This window comes from Lagopus leucura, unplaced genomic scaffold (genome assembly GCF_019238085.1).
Source record: "Lagopus leucura isolate 7727_CA_CO unplaced genomic scaffold, USGS_WTPT01 Super-Scaffold_797, whole genome shotgun sequence".
Taxonomy (NCBI): domain Eukaryota; kingdom Metazoa; phylum Chordata; class Aves; order Galliformes; family Phasianidae; genus Lagopus; species Lagopus leucura.
Window position 1 is genome coordinate 2,422,664 of NW_024962259.1, and position 19,271 is coordinate 2,441,934.

Below are 19,271 nucleotides of genomic sequence, written 5' to 3' on the forward strand. Positions count from 1 at the left end.
AGAAAGCACGGCTAACGAGACATATGCCATTGGGAGAAATTACAACCAAGATCGAAGATGTGCCTCCTGCACTCTCATTTTTCAATAGTCAGTTAATAAGTGTACAGGTCTTGCCTACTCAGACGTGCACCTAAACAACTTTTGTAACAACAAATTCAGCTTCATGAAAACAGCACCAGTGTGTTCAGTACACCAACAGCTACCATGGCATGCATCTGTACAAACCTTTCAGGCAGTTGTCCGCAGCTGGTCATGAATAAAAAGGCATATAAATTTTTATCTTCTTTTATTACAATGAAGTTTATAACAGTACAGAAAAGTCACACGACCTTAGTGGGTCAGTTTACTTGAACCCTGAAACAGGAGGAATTCTAAATACATTAAATATCGTTACATGTTCAGACTTAAATGTACAAGTAGTTGGGAACAGTTACAGCCCTCACCAAACTATGTTGGGGACACGAAGTCCAACAGCACCTGAAGTGCTGTGAAGGCATCATTTCACAAATAGCAACATAATGTTACAGAACTTGCCTTTAAGGTGGTATGTTCATGTAATTCCAGCGCCTTCACAATTTAACGAACCATATTTACTATACTTCACTTCTAAAAACCTAGATGAAACATGAAAAAGAAGCCATACAGTATAAATTGCAACATCAGGAAAAGTTCCTGTTAATATTCCAAATAAATTTTCCCATGTAAAATAAGAATGTCCAATAGTTCCTAGTTGCCTTGCATGTGGGGAAGATACTTTTTTTTTTTTTTTTTTTTTTTTTTTTTTAAGTCACAATGAAGCTTTAATTGACGGAAGCTTGGCTATATTAACAGCACTAGATGAGAAAAGGTTTAATCTCCAAACCTATTAGAGCGTGTGTAGTAGCATCAGTAGCGGCCACCTTGCGACATGACAGGAGGTCTCATTCCCATTGGAGGTCGAGGAGGTCCACTTTGGTACGGGGGCACCATCGGAGGTCCCTGACCATAAGGAGGCATTGCTCCAGGAAGGTAGCCTGGCATGCCCTGGTGATGAGCACCATACTGACCTACAAACAAAACATTTAAGATGCAAAGTATTCTTTTTTTTTTTTTTTTTTTTTTTTTTTAAATGGGCACAGCTGCATTTGTGAAAAGCTGTTTTTCACAGCACCTGACATTTCAAAATTAAAAAAAAGATGGCAAATAAATCTTTCAAAGAGAAGAAAATGCAGAGATGTCTAATTACCGTGTGGTGGCATTGGAGGCCTCATTCCTTGTTGCTGCGGAGGAATTCCAGGCTGTGGTGGCATCATACCTCCAATTGGTCCAACAGGTGGATTACCCAGGGAAGCTTGTCCCGGACGAGGAAGATTACGCTGATACTTGGGCAACTGAGCCCTTCTCTCTTCCTAAAATGAGGACAGACAAGCATAACACACTCTAAGACTAAAACTCTGCAAAAACAAAGTGAATAAATGTAATAAAGTAGATTAAAGGCACTGAATTATCATCATTTTAGAAATTTAAGATTGCTACTAGTGAACATTCCATGGTAACATCTGGATTTTTAACATCTCCCTTCCCTCAAAGTTACTGCACTAACACTGATCATTCAAGTACGTAACACAAGTTCTCTGAAGACTGTCCTTTCCTCACAACGTGAGACAAAAGCAAATCTGGAGATACATGAACTGAATTGAAGGTTTGCTTGTTTTACCCATAGTCTTGATTCCTGACTGCTGTAATAGCATCAAGATAACTTCAAAACGTTAAGCCTTTTGTTTGACACTCACCAGCTGTACTTAGCTAAATTCAAGCTTAAGCCACATGAAATGAAGTCCAAGTTACATTTTGGGTTAAGCAATTCCTTATCACCAGAAGTAAGACTTCTGACTGCAGGATCAATGCAATATACCAGTCACTACTTGTCAACCAAGGATGTTTCATCAAAGCATAATTCTTTTAATTCTGCACGTTTTGTTGTCTCACCTTTACTAAAACCGTTGCACAGAGTATATTCTAATTAAGTCAACCATATCAGCATAAATAGCATTTTCAGCAAGATAATGAAAATATGTTGACTTACCAGTGATATATCCTCATCTGGATGGATCAACTTACTGGTTGCACTGGTTGTGGTAAGGGTAGCAGGCTTACTTGTTATAGATGTAGCTGGTTTAGCTGCAGTACTGTTTGTGGTGCTAGTGGTTGAGGTTGTAGACTGTGTGTAAGCAGGGAATGTAGGTTTGGGGGGCTCTGTTGTTGCTGCTGTAGAATTCAAAGGTTTGAAATCAGTACCAACCGGACCTTGAACAGCTGCTGCAGCCTGTGAAGCACAGAGATGGATCAATATTTATTTCCTAAAGCATAAGAAAACTTAAATTACATCTGTTAGACCTTTGAAACCTTCCAGTGAAATACATATTTAAAATAAGCTTGACAAAAGTAAAGTTCAGCCTTATCACATACTAAAGCAACTGAAAACAAGACAAAATAAAACCCAGTATATACATACATACAAACATACACACACAGGAAAGTCTAGAATTCGCAGGTCAAAAGCCACAACTAGAAAAAAGGAACAACAAAAAATCCTACCAAAGTTTTCACCTCAAGTACTGAGGTCGGTAAATGCCTAAATCCTTCCTAAATTACAGTTTTATTAACAGCTGTAAGCATAAAAATCACAATTTTCTCAATAAACTAGCATACTTTAGCAACCATTAGTTTAGAGTACAGCTCAGAGTGTTAGCATTCATTAAAATTAGGTACTTAAAAATGTTGTTATTGAACATTAAGAAAACTACTGTGTCAGGTCTTTCGTTGTAAGCATTCTCTCTGAAAGTACTGCAGTGTTCTTTAAAGAACTATGTCTCTCTACAGATCTTCAATATCATTTCTAAGTAAAGAATCAACTCAAAGCACACAAGGTCCACTAAGATCACAGCATCTACGCTTTCCTACGTTGCTCTTAATTGAAAGTTTTAGAAGAAAAATCGGCTTTATCAGGCTGAAGATGCAACAATCCTCAAAACAAGCCTTAGTTACGAGAGAATGCTTTTGCTTCTGGTCACTGGATGCTTACAATACTTTGCTGAACTTTCTAATAAAAATAACTCCATTTTTGCACATAATGCATCTCACAAAATCCCCTACATTCTGACATACTGTATTAAACATCGAACTAAAAAGCCTTCACCATGCATCAAGCTAACCACTGCCACTAAAATGCATTTAACTGCTTTCATGCTTTTTTAACCCTTTAGAACCAGGACATAGCATTTCATACTTGCACGCTGTCTAAGAAAAATTGGGCACTTCAACATGCTTATTTCCACTAAGATGCAACTCACAGTTAAGGACTCTGCAATTTTACCAGCTAAACATAATCAGGAATGTAAGAAATGATCTGAAGATGTTTAGTCCATTTTAGATTTTACAGAACGGTCCAAAGGGTTAAGTTGCAAAGCAATTTGTTTTTAACTGTGACTTCCTGCGTACTTGTGCTGTGCTAGGAAACAGAGCGTTAGAAGACGCTGACAGACTTTCTGAATTGGAGGAAGCTGTACTTGAGCTTGTGACAGGTGTCCCCATCTGTAGCATAAAAGAAAGGAAACAGTGAAAAGTCTCCAAACAAATGGGTGGAAAGTATCCAGATGAAAGGGTTTCTTATGCTAAGGGCTGTGTTTTTGTAAATGAGTACCTTCCCTGTAGAAGTCCAAAATGCAAATAGGACACCATGAAGGTTAAATACTTAAGGACTTACACATAGCAAGAGAAACCAAAATACAGAGGTCACAAGCCATTCTGTCAATTCCCACTTCCCTTCCCAAAACATTTAAACAGCATTACTGCCTTAGTTAAATCATTCAGACAATGCTTAATCCAGTCTGAACAGAATGATAGAATTAATTACGCCTTCTGCTAGCAAATAACCCCTTATTATGAGAACAAAAGAGACGAAGTCTTGTCAAGATTTACACTTAAGCAGTTTTAGGTTAAGTTCTAAGCAATCAGATTCCTACAGCTGACTGATGCCTCCCTTCACCCACCCAAAGAGCCCAAATAAAATGCAAACTAAAGGGATTAATGAAAGAACTGTTTTGCCTACTACTTTCTTCCCCACTGCTTACAGAACTTCTGTCTGGTTTCATGGCTGTTGCAAGACAAACAAAACAATCTTTTAAAATTCATTCAAACGCTACAGTGGATTAAACTTAATAATCAACACAAGCAAGAAGTGTAACCAGTCATTTCTTGTCTCCTAATAACAGAGGAAACTGACACACAGTAATTTGAAAACTATACCCATCGATTCCAGGCTGAAACACCTTACCTGCCCTGCACTTGGGAAGAGTGGTTTAGTAACTGGAGGCTGCGGGGTGGGTGCTGATGCAGCAGGAGCTGGAGGTCTGTTAAGAATGCCCGGTGCTGTAGCAGGCTGTGCTTGTGTCATAGGAGGCATCCCAGGACGAGGACCAACAGGTGGTGGCATACCTACAAACCACAAAGAACCTGTAAGGTCTCAGGCTCAAGAACAGAAGCATCCCGTTACAGGATTCTGTTCCAAGTATTCCTTATGACAAAGCCTTCCTAGGGAGATACACTTTTAAGCCAACAGGTCTAGCCTGCACTCACCATACACAGCAACTAGATCAGAGCTCACAGGCTCATGTCAAGACTGTTAATTCTCCATGTCCCTCTCTAGAACATTCAAACAAAGCTTTACTACCTTAATTTACTGTTGGTCACCAACAAAGGTCCATGTGTAGGCAGTTACCTGAAACACTTCAGAGCAATACTGAATCAAGTTGTACGTTTCCATTACAGCTTCAATAAGAGAAGCTTACACTCCCAAATAAATCAATGCAATCAGCACAGCCTCTGCTTCCAGAACACTGTCTCTATGCTATTGTGACTGTAGCTAAGATTGTTACAAAATCTAAAAAAGGGAGCTGCTGTGAATGGTATCAGTACTTTGAAACACTCTGCTGGGGACCTTCAGCACAGCAGACGGTGACACAGGAATTAGCATTCCTCATTCCTTTGACTAAAAGGCCCTCAAGCTAGCATGCGAGTTAGCTGAAAATAAGTTAAAATTTTTGTGTAGCCTATCATTGCAAAACATGTACTTTGTATGTGGGGGGGTCTAGGAGAGGTCCAGAGACAGAACTTAACAGCACACAAAGGTTCCATCACACACTGTACAGCAGAACCAGCACGACTGTCCCACTGGCTCGTCTTCTCCAGTGAGAAAATTGGGCAAACCAGTGACTCAAGTCATCACTACCAGAACATAAGGCTGCTCAACAAGTTGAGAAGCTCAAGAAGTAGCTCTGTTGTAGCTACATAAGCAATCAGAAGTCAAGACATCTTTATCTGAGCGTCATCAAGACTGTTTCTCATTCTCCACAATATTTTCTATTTTTGTATTATATGCATTATATATGTATTTACATTATAAAACAGACACTAGAATAAGCGAGTGGAGATGGACCAGGCAATAAAAAAGCCAGATGAACAACAATAGGAAGAATAAATTTGCATTCAATTTTTTTTTTTAACCTGCACAGCAGTATGCATAACAATGACTTATCGTAGTCAAAAGCCAGAAATAACCACTTCACCTCTGCACAAGAGTGGCTTCTGCAGCAACTGAACTGCAAAAAGCTGGCAGTGAACATCTGCACACTCTTTACATAAATCCTAAATCTCAGCGTAAGTAAACATCATTTAGCTCTCACCACAATATCTGTCTGACAGCCCTGACTTACCTGGTGGCATACCAGGCATAAGAGGTGGTATTCCTGGCCCAGGAGGCATCATTCCACCCATTGGCATCATCCTATTGAGTAAAGTGTTCATTAGAACAAACACACGCAATAGACCACTAAAACAATGGCACATTACCTGTATTAGATAAATAACACAGCAAATAATTTCAGGAAGCAATCAATAACCAGCTCACTGCAGCTATGTGTTTTTCAACAAAGAAATAAAAACATTTAAACTCCAAATACATCTCACTTGAATTTTCATTCCCCAAGCATTCACTTCCTCTGCTATCAGATTCCAGAACTAGTGTTCCTCGTGATATACACTTCAGAATACTTCCAGACACTTGAAGCTGGATTACAGGAAGCAGAACGAAGGAACATCTATTATCTTATTTTGGAAACTGAACAGTTTTGTAGCAGCCAATATGTGCCAAATCATCACTATGAAGCAATTTCTATTCTACATAGCAAAACCAAGAAACATTTACTGTTCCCGTTTCAAAATCAAAATGAATCATCAGGAGGTGAGTCTTCATTCTCCTATCTTCTCAACCTGCCTACTAAGGGAACAACAGTGCAGAAGCACAGCTGGGAACACACTACTACCACTCCATTTCTGGATTAAAGTCTGGACAAGGCAGTCAGTCTTGCTATCTGTTTGGACAACTGTCAAACCTAGAAGTTGCTGCTGCTGCCACCAGAAATGTAACTGCCTGAAAAACTGCAGATAGCGAGTTGTTGGCAAATTGATTTGCTTCTTTTACTACACATTACATTCATCTGCAATTAACAAAGACCTTAAGGAGAACTAAACACCAGCAAGCTTGATAAAATTCTGTTCAGTTTCCACCCAGAAAAGCTGCAATCATGAACATCCACAAAGATGTCTGACAAAGACGTTATTTTTACATTTGAAGACTGTTAAAAGAATACCAGTGTTTCAGAAAAGAACAGCTTTACACAAAAACAAATCTCCTGCATTAAGTCCTACAAGTAAAGGACTAAGCACATGGAGCTGTTTGCACTCTGACACAAGGAAGGATATAAATCCCAAAGTTCCTATTTAATTAATATTCTGCAGGATGTGCTTCCTGCAACGTGTAGTTTTGTAACAAGCAATTAGATAAAGAATAAAAGCTTCATGATACAACAAAACATAGCTAGACATTTTCCCCAAATGCTTCAGCAAAATTCAGATGCTTTCAAGTAAGACAACTTTCAATCTTATCAAATATACAACATAAAATGGCATAATGAATGTACCTATAATTACATTAATGAGATGCTTACATGTTTCCACCACAAAATGACTGCATGTATTTTCTTTGTTGATGTAATCTGTGAAAATTTATGACAAAATCAAAAATCTAACTGTGATTTTTCCAAACACATTATGATAGGGTACGGTGTAAATCCCAAACAAACATCAATACCAACAACTTACTCTTGCCCAAAACACAAGAATTTTATTCTCATATTTAAAGAACTTTAAACTATCCAGTATTTTTTCTGGATAGGTTGGATGACTGACAGCCAGATGGTACAAGATGTGCCATACACAAACCAGAGCTTCACATAAGGCTTTAAACCAACACAACACATTTTAAAACCATTATGAAATTACTAAATAAGATCAAGAAAAAGGCAACATACTTTACACATAGATTCAGAGTTGGGCTGTATTTTTAATGTTGGTTTATAGCCATCCAGATTTTTGCTGTATCTTAACATTAAGGTTACAGAGTTCACAGGTTCCTGCACGTTATTTCCAATTAGCTTTACTCTTTCTGTGACAGTTTAAAACACAAAGCATGGAAACATCACTGTAAATCTTTCTAGCTACTCACCCAGGTGGCATTCCAGGCATAACGGGAGGCATTCCAGGCATCATAGGTGGGACACCTGCCATTAATGGTGGTATACCTTAAAAAAAGGAAAATAAATTTTAAGCACCAACAACGTATATTCATCACCAAACCTATTCAATGCAGGAAACTGTAAAATACTTGTTTTTGAAATAATGCCACTTACAAATAATGAGATATAAAAGGTAATCTACAAATCTGACTTTGATCCACTGCTCCCAAACTCTGCAAGACACCCATTGTAACCTTTCTTAGCAGAATCTCTAAAGAGCATGCCTCAACACTGCAGAAAACATCAGAAAGGGCAGTTTTCACTGCCACTAATTGGAATGCTTTTTGCAAGTTTAGTTGCAATTAAAAAAATAATAAAGTTGTATGTATTCTGCGCATAAACTCTCCATCCTCTGTTAGCACAAACCCAGGGTATCCCTTCAGCCTTCTATTTCTAAAACCTTGTTACGAAGTATCACAAAGTAGATCTATGTTTAAACTGCTGATCTGTCTTAGTATCACACTGACAGTTTTTCTACTCAGATGCAAACATTAGCTATTTTCATCTGCTTTACTGAGGAACATGTGCACCCCCTGCATCAGGGGCAGGAAGAACCTGAAGAACTGTTCACATGCACTTCACTAAACTATTTTCAGAGCACAAATCCACTGCACTGGAGAATACCAATTAGCAGATGATAATTCCAAGTAGAGATCTGTATTCCTACTCAGCCTTTCAATAACTAGTTCAAAAACAGCACCCTTACCAGGAGGCATCCCTGGAGCACCCGGCACAGGAGGCAAACCTGGTTGTGCCATTGGGGGAATGTACCCCTGCTGTGGCTGAACTTGTTGGGGCTGAAATGAAGTGGAAGCTGCAGATTCATCATCTTCATATTCATCAGAATCATCCTGTTGCTTCTTCTTCTGGCTCTCTGCTGAATCATACAATGCACATGGTCAGAAGAAAGTAAACAATTTCTATGAAATTAATTTTTATCTGGAGTATTGTAGCTGGAATGACAATCAAGTCTTATCAGCATGTTCAAAAATTCACATGATTAGAGAAGAGAAACTGTGTGTCTACTATTATATGTACAGAAAATAAAGGGAAGTGACTCACACTACAGCAACTCTCAGTGTAACAGGGGTCTACCTTCACGTAAGCCTCTGGCTGGAGAGAATAAGCCAGAACAACTCAAAGGCATAATTCCAGAACAAAGAAGATTTAAGTATTCCTACCCTGTCAGACCAACGTAATTCCTGGTCAATACAAAACAAACAAACAAAACCCTAAATTCATCATCCCCGTAAGCTGAATGCTTTCTTTCTGAACAGGAAAAAAAAAGAAGCATCATCACTTGTCTTTCTACATGATAGGCCATGTCAAGGGTTGCAGTTAGGGCAATGTAGTCAGTTCTTACTCTCTTAAGGAGGGAGATCTGTATCACACAGGGCCAAAACACCACAAATCAATTTTCAAATCCAAAAACAGACGAGGGAAACTCCCCTACTCCTCAAAAAAGCACTCATCCCAAAACATCAATACAGCTTTCTTCCCAAAGCCTACAAATAACGTCCTGAGAGGCAGGCAAAACACATCAGAACAATAAAAATATCGACCTGTGATTTCAAGACAAAGCAATACTGTGTGCTGAAGACACACTATTCAACGTGGACAGTGCATGCAAAGAATACAGATCAAACAATTTAAGCAAAGCGCCATGGAGATGACAGATAACCAGCTAGATCACACTTTACCCTGAGTTTTTTGTTCAAGTAACCTCCTCCGTTCCTCCATGTCTTTTTCTGGAATGCCCTCCATGCCATAGATTTCCAGTTCAATATCTGTTCTCCCAGGAATAGCATTTGGAACAGCGTCTATTGTTTCTTTATGTACCTAAGAAGGGAAGGAAAAAAACCTCCTGATCAAAACTCAGGTTAGATTTAGGTTTGCCTGCACTAGTTTAATTTCAAAAGACAAACAAAACATCCTTAAAGGGAAGCATATCTCTAGTCAGCCATTTTCTGGATACTCCTCTAGTCGCTGTAACTACTATTAACTTCTAAAACTAGTTTCTAAACTCTGATCACCAAGACAACGCAATTCATCCACTCCTACATTCAAAAACTGACCACACATTTCTCTGCTGCATACCCACCACACAAACTGCTGGCACATCAGGAGACCTGCTCGTGAAGCTTAACACTACTGACTTTCTCTTATCATTTTCCAGGGTTGTGGAAACCCCAAGAGAACACATTTTTTTAAGCTGATTATTCCAATTTTAGACACTGTCAAAAAAGTTTTCTGCAAGACAACAAGGCTTCTTACCTGCATGCAATGTATAGCTAAACCAGGTCCCGTATACAATTTCTTATGACATATATGGCATTTAAAGTGCTTTGCTTTTTGATGCTGTATAAGGATTTTTTCATCATCAAAATCCCTGTTACAATACCTATTGAGGATGTTAAGGAAATATTTTCACGCTGAAAGTGAGCTAATTAGTATTGTTGCTTTTTTCTTCCTAAAGGAAACTGAAAGCACAGAAAGCAACCCTGAGTTTTCAGAGCACCAGTATTTCATCCATATCTGAAACCAAACCTCCCTCCACACATCACCCAGTAACAACAACCAGAGAACAGCAAGATGTGCCCATGCAACCATAATCATAGCATTCTGATAGATGCTTTTTTAAGTCACAGTTTTTTCTAAGTGGATTCCTCTTCCTCCTTTACATATTTTCAAATGTAAATTTTAAATATTATTAAAACGTTGCTAGAGCAGCAAAGGAGAAAGGTGAGAGATCCACAAATGGGAAGCAACACCAAATACTCTGAAACACCCAACTAATAACATATTAGCAGCTAACGTTTATGGAAGAAAAAAAATACAGTTTTAATGGAGAACTCCCTTTTCAGCCACCCAACTGACCAAAACCTTAAGACATCACAAGATTCACTGCAATCATAACAGAACTTTATGTTTCTAAACTGAAACATCTGAAGAACTTTTCGAGCTGTTGCGTAATGAGAGGCAAATGGCCGTTTCTTTTGTGCAGCTCAGCTCGAAGGCTTCAGCAGGCACTGCAGCCATCCTGCTAAGCAGGAGAGCTACACTGGGTACAACCTGCTCCTCGTTAACAGCGTGTCCTTCACTTTCAACAAAGCCTGGTAAACAAATTCCAAGCGGATTATAAATTCCTTTATTAAAGACTAATAAAAAAAACAGGAGAGAAGTATGCTTGCAATCACTCTTCGACAAAAAGCAGATTACAAAAGGGCTAACTCGTGAAAAACCCATTGGTATTTTTACATGCCGAGATGTTTTGACGCAGCAAATACAAGTTTTATATTCTAAAATGAGCTTTCCAACAGCTCTCACTCCTGCAGCCACTCCTGCCTCGCTGATTAGCGCCCAGCACGGCGCTGCTCACAGAGATGCGATGCCCTCGTGGGGAACAACGGCCGCTCCGGGCCCAGCGCAGGGCGAGCGGGCAGGCCGGGCCAGCGGGGGGTGGGGAAGGATTAGATAGGAAGGACACGGAGTAGGCCGGGCCAGGATGAGAGCACAGAGAGGGAGTGAGCACGAAGCCAACGGGAAAAAGAAGAAAAAAAGAAGAAAAAAACCCACAAAATTAACAACAAAAAGATCGGCGCTCACAGGGCAGCGCGGAGCTCCGCAGACACCGGAGGAAAACCCTGCGCCCCTCCCCCACCCCGCCCCACACAGTGCAAGGATACCAGCACCAAGGCTTCAGCTGCTTCTTCTTCTTACGGCCCATAACGACGGAAGACGCGACCTACGCAGAAAAAAAAAAAATTAATAATAAAAATAATTAAAAAAAAAAGACCAGCCGACCTTCTTCCCCGCCGAGCCGCAGCGCCCGCAACTGCCGCCGCGCAGACCGAGGCAGGCACAAAATGGCCGCCACGCACCTCCTGGCACTGCCGCCCCCGAGCTCCCAGAGCGCACCGCGCGGCGGCGGGAAGGGGGGCCGCTCACGTGACCAGCTCCGTCCCGGCATGCCTGTGGGCGGGAGCGGCCATTTTGTGTAAGCCTGAGGGGCGGGCTGCAGGCGGTGCTGTGGGTTGAGCGGTGCGGATTCTGTAACGTCCATCGCGTCTTTCAATAAATCACGTGAGCGGTGGTTGCGGCTGCGCGAGCTGTCTCGCTTTGCTCACTTGCTCCTTCAGTCCTGCACTGGGTACCGCTGCGCGCACCGATAGATCCGGCCCGCCCCCGAGCTGCGGGCTCTGCACCGCCCTCACCCCGCGAGGGGGCGGCGCGCACCGCACAGTCGCGGGAGGCGCTGAGGCGCAGCCTGCCCGGCCCTCGGGGCTGAGAACCGGGTGGGGGCATAGCGGCGCGGCTGGGCGGCGGGGGCGGTGATGCTGGCGGCGCTGCCGGACGGCGATGAGCGGGAGCTGGAAAGCAGCGAGGAGGGCGGCGGCGGTGCGGGAGACGAGCGGCGGCCGGAGCGGCACGGCAGCACCTACCACAGCCTGTACGGCTACTGGAGCCGCAGGTGAGGGGCCTCGTGGGCGGACGTTCCGAGGCCCTGCGCGTTGCCAGCCGCTCGATTCTTCTTTTATTTTCACCTTTCTGTAAAGACTCTTGTTTTTTTTTTTTTCTCCTGTAACGTTCTGATTTCCTGCTCTATATCACCCTTGGGCCGTACCTTTTCCCAGCGCCCGTTCTGCCTGCAAACAAAGGCGTGCTAAGAGCTCCTTGCCTTCAGGTCATCGCGGCGGGGAGCGGATGGCGGCGATGGCGGCGCGGCGCCTGGGAGCCCCCCCGGCCGGGACTTCAGGTACGGCGCTCCGCTCCGCGCCCCGTCCCCTCAGGACGCCGTTGCTGCAGCACAACTGCAGGCTCTGCTGTGGTGGGCAAACTGCTGACTGCACTGATGGGCCTGAAGGCACAGGGAGAAACCACAGTGCTCCTCCTTTCAGAGCGTGACGGCATGCAGGCGTTTCTGCTCTTCTTCAGAAGCAAAACATTTGTTACTTGCTAATGCTTTCATCTTGCTTTTTAAAGCCTCTCTTTGCTGGACACAAACTTACCAGCTGAAGCAGAAACCGAACTGCGTGGTTTTATTGCTAAACGCCTGGCCAAAGGAGCTGTTTTCGAAGGGATGGGGAATGTAGCAACTGTGGATTTGAGGTAAGATACGCTTTTAAAAATTACTTGTGAATGAAAAGGTCTGAGAAACATTGGTAGCATGGCACACCTTGCCATCACCTAGCTTTAAACCTGCTGTGATTGCATGCTCCCGGTCTGTTGCTGCTGTTAATAACAGCTGTAAGTGAACAACACTTTCCACGTTAACTTACAGTAATATCTTTAACAACTTTTTTCTTTTTTGCACAGTATACCAGAATGTAAAGTTGGTTGTTATTACTGTCTTTTCCAACAAGAAAGTCTTCTAGAAACAGCAACGCTGGAATCGGAAATCAGTGCTCCAGAATATGTAGTTTGTTTCCTAGGTGGCTCAGAGAAAGGTCTGGAACTATATCCTTACCTTTATCTTTCCATATCTGTATGGAGAGGGAGATGATGGAAAAACGATACTCTCTTTTTGTCCGTGTTCTCCTTGAAATCAGCGCACTTATGCATATGTTCCACTATGTATGTAACTTAAAATATCAGAAACAAGCATATACTGAAAGCACAAAATGTGGATCTTAATTGATGCATCTTATTTTCCTTAAGAAGATACTTTCAGACTTGAATTGGACAAATACGTTCAAAGTCTGAAGCTAAGCCTTGACTTGGAGGTAAGATCTAACTTTTTACATTTGTTAAGTGGTGAAAATGACATTTTAAACACGCGTGTTACTCAAGCAAACCAGAAGATTTAGTGTATAGAAAACAAACACTCAGAGATGGATACTGGCTTCGCTGTAGAGACAGTAAATGTCTAGAGTACTGTTAACCACAAAAGTCAAGAGGGAAAAAAAGGGGGACTTCTTTGTGCCAGTCATGAATCTCTTAGAGGTTACTTGCAGTTAGCTTCAAAGAGAAAAATGACTAAGAAAATGTAATAATCTGCAGGAAGGGTCTCTGTGTCTACCAAGAGCCCTGCCAGTTCTGAACAGCAAGGAAGGATTTCTACTGGTGGCCCTGTCACCAGTATATTTTATGTTTCTGTTTCATCTTGCATGCTACAGCAGACTCTTTGCTGAGTATGCATCATAATGTGATATAATGTTTTGTATCATATATTACAGTTCTTTCCCTTCATAGCTTACACTTCAAAAAGCATGGCTTTAAATGTCAAACTCATTATTTTGATCTAGCATGGTTTGCAATGAAAAACTACTTGACATCTAAATATTTTAGGTTTCTATTTGTGTAGAAATTAAACCTGTGGCTAAAAGGTTTCATGTTTTAATGTTTTACAGCAGAAAACGTTGGAGACTTGTGTTAACCCCTACTTAAGAAGCTGGTTTGAGAATTCCATATGCCCAATTCAGAGAGTAGTACAGCTCTTCCAGGAGAAACTGGCCTTCTTGTTACACGCTGTATGTGTATTCTTAACTAACTAAATAGAAGAGCTTCAGCAGCTATTTCCACAACTCTAATATGTTTAAAATGCTGCTTACGTTTCCTTTCTCAAACAGGTGTAAATTAGAAACATCTTCTGCAATATTTTTGTTTGTTTATTGTTGCTTGTTTTGGCTTTGGATGGAATAGCTAGTTAAGTATAATCACTGTATTCTGAATGCAAAGCCAGCTGCAATGTCTATAATGTGGAATATTCCCTTGGCTTCTTCTCTTACTCTGAAAAGAGCAAAATTAATATGCTTTGTATTTCTTGCTAGTAAGTACAGTACAGCAATAGAAGTAATATCCTAACTTCTAAACTTTTTTGTTTGTTTTAAGGCACTGAGTTATACTCCTGTGGAAGTAAAAAATGCAGATGAAAGAACAGAAAAAGACATTAGCAGGTAAGGATGTTATGAGACAGAGGAACCTGAGAGTAACTGCTTTTGTGTGTGATACCTTCCTCTTCTCACTCAGGCACTATGTAGAAACAGCAGCTCACAATAGTTTTTGTGTTAGGTTTCTGGCAGCTGCTAGCCTCCAAGGCCTTGTTCAGGAAGGCACAATGACCTCCTTGTGCATTGCCATGACTGAGGAACAGCACAAGTCAATGGTTGTAGACTGTACTGGAGCCCAGCTTCAGCTGCACAATGCAGGTGAGATTACAGTTGTTAACACCCCTGTATTCCTCAGGGCTGCTGAGACTCCTTGGTTTTAGAGGTATTTGAGGATGTTCAGCAGCTCATAGGTTCATGCCCATGTAGTCTGGATTCTGTTTGGAAACTAAAACGCTGCTTTTCCTATCAGGTAGTAATTTGTTTTACCAGTTCTAGTTTGTGGACTCTAAAACTATAATGTATACACTTCTGGGAAGCTGAATTTTTTTTTTCTCCCCAATTGGATTTTTGACAATTGTGAATTCAACAATCAGAGCAGGATTTCATGCAACCACTGTAGCTGTGTTCGCTTTTCCATGTGTATTTTTTTCCTTTAGGCTTAATTCCTGGCTCAGATATTACCAGCTGTATGAAACAAGGTGAATGCAGCTGTGTATCCATATTGAGCTGGTTTACTTTTTGCTCACGCCTTCTCTGTGTTCCTGAACACTTAACAGGAAGCAACAGATTCTGTGAGGACTGGATGCATGCTTTTGTAAATGGTGCTGAAGGTGGAAATCCATTTCTGTTCCGGCAAGTTTTGGAAAACTTTAAATTGAAGGTAATGGTTGGTGTGTGGTAAAGACACATCACTCAATTCTTACGTCAATTCATTTGTCTCTATTCTTCCTTCACTTTTCCACATCATATTTCCTTTCCACGTACAAAGATAAGAAAATGTTCTATAACTGTCATTCCAGGCAATACAGGACATTAACAACCTGAAGAGGTTTATTCGACAGGCTGAAATGAACCACTACGCCTTGTTCAAGTGTTACATGTTCTTAAAGAACTGCGGCAGTGGAGACATCCTTTTGAAGATAGTTAAAGTAGAACATGCAGAAATGCCAGAAGCCAGAAACGTAGTGACTGTCCTTGAGGAATTCATGAAAGAAACAGCAGTGGCTTAAAATTATCTTAATTATCCTACAGTTGTTGGAGAGTATTGTATAAATCATTAATTTCTTCTGCGCAGCTTAGTTTCAGTACTGCAGAAAGTTTTCTTTTAAAAGCATTACCTGAGTCAAACCTAAGTGGCAATTTCAGCTCCTTCTCTCCCTTTAGAGAGAAAGCAGCATGAGCTTTTTTTAATGTGTAAATATCAGATCTTAAACACTACTTTCACTGCTTAACATTCTCCAACTGATGTGTTCATCTTGTGAGAAAATCATTACATTTGTGGGTTTTGTTTTGTTTTGCTTTTTTAAAGCGTTGGCATGACAAAGAGAAGTATTTTAAATATTTTAAGTATATTTAAAATTATCATGTCTAATAATTAAGATCCGTTTACTTGTTTTAGTAGAAAAAGAAGCACAAACATTTAGATAAATGACAGTAAATGAGTTCATCTTTCTTCATGTGAGAGAACATGTCTGTAGCTAGTTTCTACTTCCTACTTTCAAATCAACAGTTTTGTTCTTCTATGATTGAAGAAACAAGTTGTTTACTGACAGGAGATAGAAAGCCTGGGCAGGGTTTTAGGACTCAACTTGTACGTGCTTCAGTCTGTTCATATATGTGCTGGGCAGGCATGTTAAATTCCCAGACTAGATTATGAATCCAATCCATTTGTTTATATTCTTGTGACCAAGATCTTCTTTGTACATTCCTAACATCGCTTTTGTATAATGAAAATAATTGTATGTAGTGAAGAATTAATCGTGAAGATTTTCTAGAGTCAATATTAACTTCATAAAACTTCTTCATAAATTGAAATAAACTGTCCAAAAAAAGAATTGAAAACACTTCCTTGTGTTGGCATAATCCTAGTAAAAATCATACTTTAAATAGAAAAGAAGAAACAAAAAGCCTAATAAATAACACACAAGCAGCTAGTTTAGTTGGATACATGCCTGGAGGGTGTGACACACAACTGTCTCCAGCAATCAACTATGGAAAGCTGAGGAAGAAGCGCACCCATGCTTAGAAGATGCTGAGATGTGCGCTTAGTCTGCAGCCCTTCCGTCCCAGGGAAAAGTTTTAAGCAGTCTGATGTAATTGGTCTTCGTTCCCCTCAGTTCTGAGATCACTGCTGCCGTGGAGCTTCAGCTGTTACGTGGTGGGACAAGATGTGTGTCTGAATGCCACTCAGAAGCCATGTCTGTCCTTGTTTAACTCGTGGAGAAATACAGCAGCGATTCACTTTCTCCTTTATCAGACAGCTTTCGAAACATAAAAATGAACCATCGATGTCATTATTAGAAGATGACATCTCGGCTCTCACAACCGACTGCCCTTTGGTTAAATACTGTAATTGTAGACAAACTTACAAAACTGACTGTGGAAGATTTTCCTTGGATGATTTTTGGCGTGTGATGGAAGACAGCTCTGTTTCATAGGGGGAAAAAAATCCACCAACAAAAATTTAATGGATTCTGCGCTCAAATAATATTGTTACAACAAAAATATACAGAATGTACACAATACAAAAATATTTGAAAACATACCATAGTGTATTACCTTGCAAATATTTTGTTTTACTAGCCCTTAACGGGAAAGTATCATTTGCTCAGTATTTTAAGGCAGAAAATTACATTGTTTAGTGCTTTGTGTTTAACGTTTGGATATGTTGTTAGGTTAGTAGTGTAAGCAAAAGAAAAGCTGAGCAACTAGCTTTATTTGCCAATTAATGAGACACTGAGGGAGTCAGACAGTGACTAACATATCTATTAAGCTCATTAGAAATTAAAGATGTTGCTACTTGAATCAGGCCCGGGGAATATTTTGTGCTCTGTATTGTCAAGTACCCTGAAACATAAATTTTCTGAACTACTACTACTGGCATTTCAGGAATATCTCATTAGAAAACTTTTTCCAATTAAGTGCTGTTGATTAATGATGACATTAAAAGTACATTTACCTTTGAACGGGCTTGGTTTCTGTCTTTAGTGCAGTTCTTTACAGAGCTGCAAAATGCACTGCTTTCCTTTACAACCAGCTCTTGGCATCACTGACCGCAGGAGGAATGTTTTGAGTCACAGTACAGAGCAGTGGGAAGCAGCCCCTGCTATAAAGGAAACAGAACAGCAGTGATATTCGGAGAGGCTACAATCCCAGAGGTGTTTCTGTTCTCTGGATCCTGGTTTGCCTCCAGAGGTTGCTGGTGTTGAACTGCATTCATGTTTTCTAGTTCCACCTCAGGTAAAGCCAGTGGGGTTTCCAAAGTGGAACTTAAACTCTGTGCAGTTACACAGACTCAAGTTTTCTTTACTCACTGATGTGTGAAGACCCTCTGTGATCCTGTAAGCCTAAATGTTGGCACAAAACAGCAGCAGCCACATAAGGCCAGCAGATAGCTGTTATTTTTGTATCAGCTCTAAATGTGCCAGACTCCATCCTTCACACCCGGTTCAAAATGAAGCTATATAATTGACTTAAAAAACAAGGGCAGTGTAATGCAGCAGGAGCAAGGTCTTGGGACACAGAATCCTTAAGCTTTATGTCTAGTCCAGCAGCTGCAGGCAATAAGTTCTCCACCCTCCCCTGTCCCCACTGACAAGATACTTCCTTCTGCTGAAAGAGCAAGCAGTGTAGAAACACAATGTGCCACAGAAGTGCCCAGCTGCCCCACTGACTAATGGGGGGAAAAAAAGAAAGGTGTTGGCTTAGAAACTTAGCAGAAGTGAATTCAGCATTTTTACTCCTCTCTACCTCAGTCAGCGATGGTTCCTGGTAAGCACCGCTCCCACCCATCCTCTCCTTCCTCCTCCTGTTATTACTGATGTGTGCAAAATTAATCTCCACCTGCATCCAAGAATCGAGGAATAACAGGCGCAGTCTGCAAGCCGCGTGGACTTTGCTCTCCCAGGTTGTCTTCCACACCGCCAGAGCTGTCCGAGCTGCTGCTCCCAGCTCGGATGGGCCGAGCCGAGGGCTCAGCGCGGCTCTGCGCTGTGTCGGTGCGGCCGGCAGGTGTCCCCGAAGGAGCTGCAGAGCCGCCCTGCGGTGCTGCCTGACCGGCAATCCCACACGGAACGGCTGCTTGGCCTGCGCTGTGTCCTCACTCAAGGACGCGGGCATGAAATAAACTCCTCCAACATGCGTTATCTCGACTCTGTGCACTGCTAACAGTCCTTGTCTGCCGTTCTGGAGCTGCACATTCACACGAAAGACTTTTTATCTTTTTATCTGACCAATGTAAAATCTTGGCAGCATCTGGACTAAAACCGAAGCGACCACCAAAACCAGTTGTCAGCGGATGGTTCCTTCAGGAACACACTGCCACTGATCAGCTGGAACCACAAGTGAGCAGGATGGAGAATAGCAAAGCTCTGCCATAAGCCAGCAGCATCAAGGACATCTGGAGGTAAAAGCAAAGCCTGTTTGCTGTTAGCTCTCTGGCACTGCAGCGCTGTGGCACTTCTGGGTGCATTAAAAAACATTGTTAACTGGCTTTCCTGATACTCTGTAAAAATATAACAAGTTTTCACAGTATACTTTCAGTGATATA

General features: G+C 41.3%; 2 protein-coding genes across 10 annotated transcripts; one reads left to right on the top strand and one right to left on the bottom strand.

Annotated features, from left to right (window-relative positions):
* Positions 1–269: 269 nt before the first annotated feature.
* ZNF207 (zinc finger protein 207) lies at positions 270–11,586 on the bottom strand. Of its 7 annotated transcripts, none has more exons than XM_042865037.1 (12): positions 11,555–11,586; positions 11,360–11,418; positions 9,948–10,074; positions 9,374–9,512; positions 8,380–8,550; positions 7,604–7,679; positions 7,047–7,094; positions 5,754–5,824; positions 4,316–4,476; positions 2,066–2,305; positions 1,226–1,388; positions 270–1,046 (listed from the first exon to the last, which is right to left on the bottom strand). In XM_042865037.1, exons 2-12 carry the CDS (start codon positions 11,398–11,400, stop codon positions 886–888), a joined length of 1,398 nt encoding a protein of 465 aa, XP_042720971.1. In that variant the 5' UTR covers positions 11,401–11,418; positions 11,555–11,586; the 3' UTR covers positions 270–885. The 7 variants fall into 7 exon arrangements, with proteins under 7 accessions (XP_042720971.1, XP_042720978.1, XP_042720972.1 ...); XM_042865044.1 differs by lacking the exon at positions 11,555–11,586 and adding an exon at positions 3,481–3,573 and having other exon boundaries at positions 8,380–8,547; positions 11,360–11,545; XM_042865038.1 differs by lacking the exon at positions 11,555–11,586 and having other exon boundaries at positions 270–614; positions 863–1,046; positions 11,360–11,544.
* A 421-nt stretch (positions 11,587–12,007) lies between these two features.
* CUNH17orf75 (chromosome unknown C17orf75 homolog) lies at positions 12,008–17,685 on the top strand. 3 transcript variants are annotated; one of them, XM_042865282.1, is made up of 10 exons: positions 12,008–12,144; positions 12,358–12,429; positions 12,657–12,782; positions 12,990–13,130; positions 13,339–13,396; positions 14,024–14,143; positions 14,505–14,569; positions 14,685–14,821; positions 15,280–15,383; positions 15,523–17,685. In XM_042865282.1, exons 1-10 carry the CDS (start codon positions 12,008–12,010, stop codon positions 15,730–15,732), a joined length of 1,170 nt encoding a protein of 389 aa, XP_042721216.1. In that variant the 3' UTR covers positions 15,733–17,685. The 3 variants fall into 3 exon arrangements, with proteins under 3 accessions (XP_042721216.1, XP_042721217.1, XP_042721218.1); XM_042865283.1 differs by having other exon boundaries at positions 14,027–14,143; XM_042865284.1 differs by having other exon boundaries at positions 12,990–13,120; positions 13,335–13,396.
* The last annotated feature ends 1,586 nt before the right edge of the window (positions 17,686–19,271 follow it).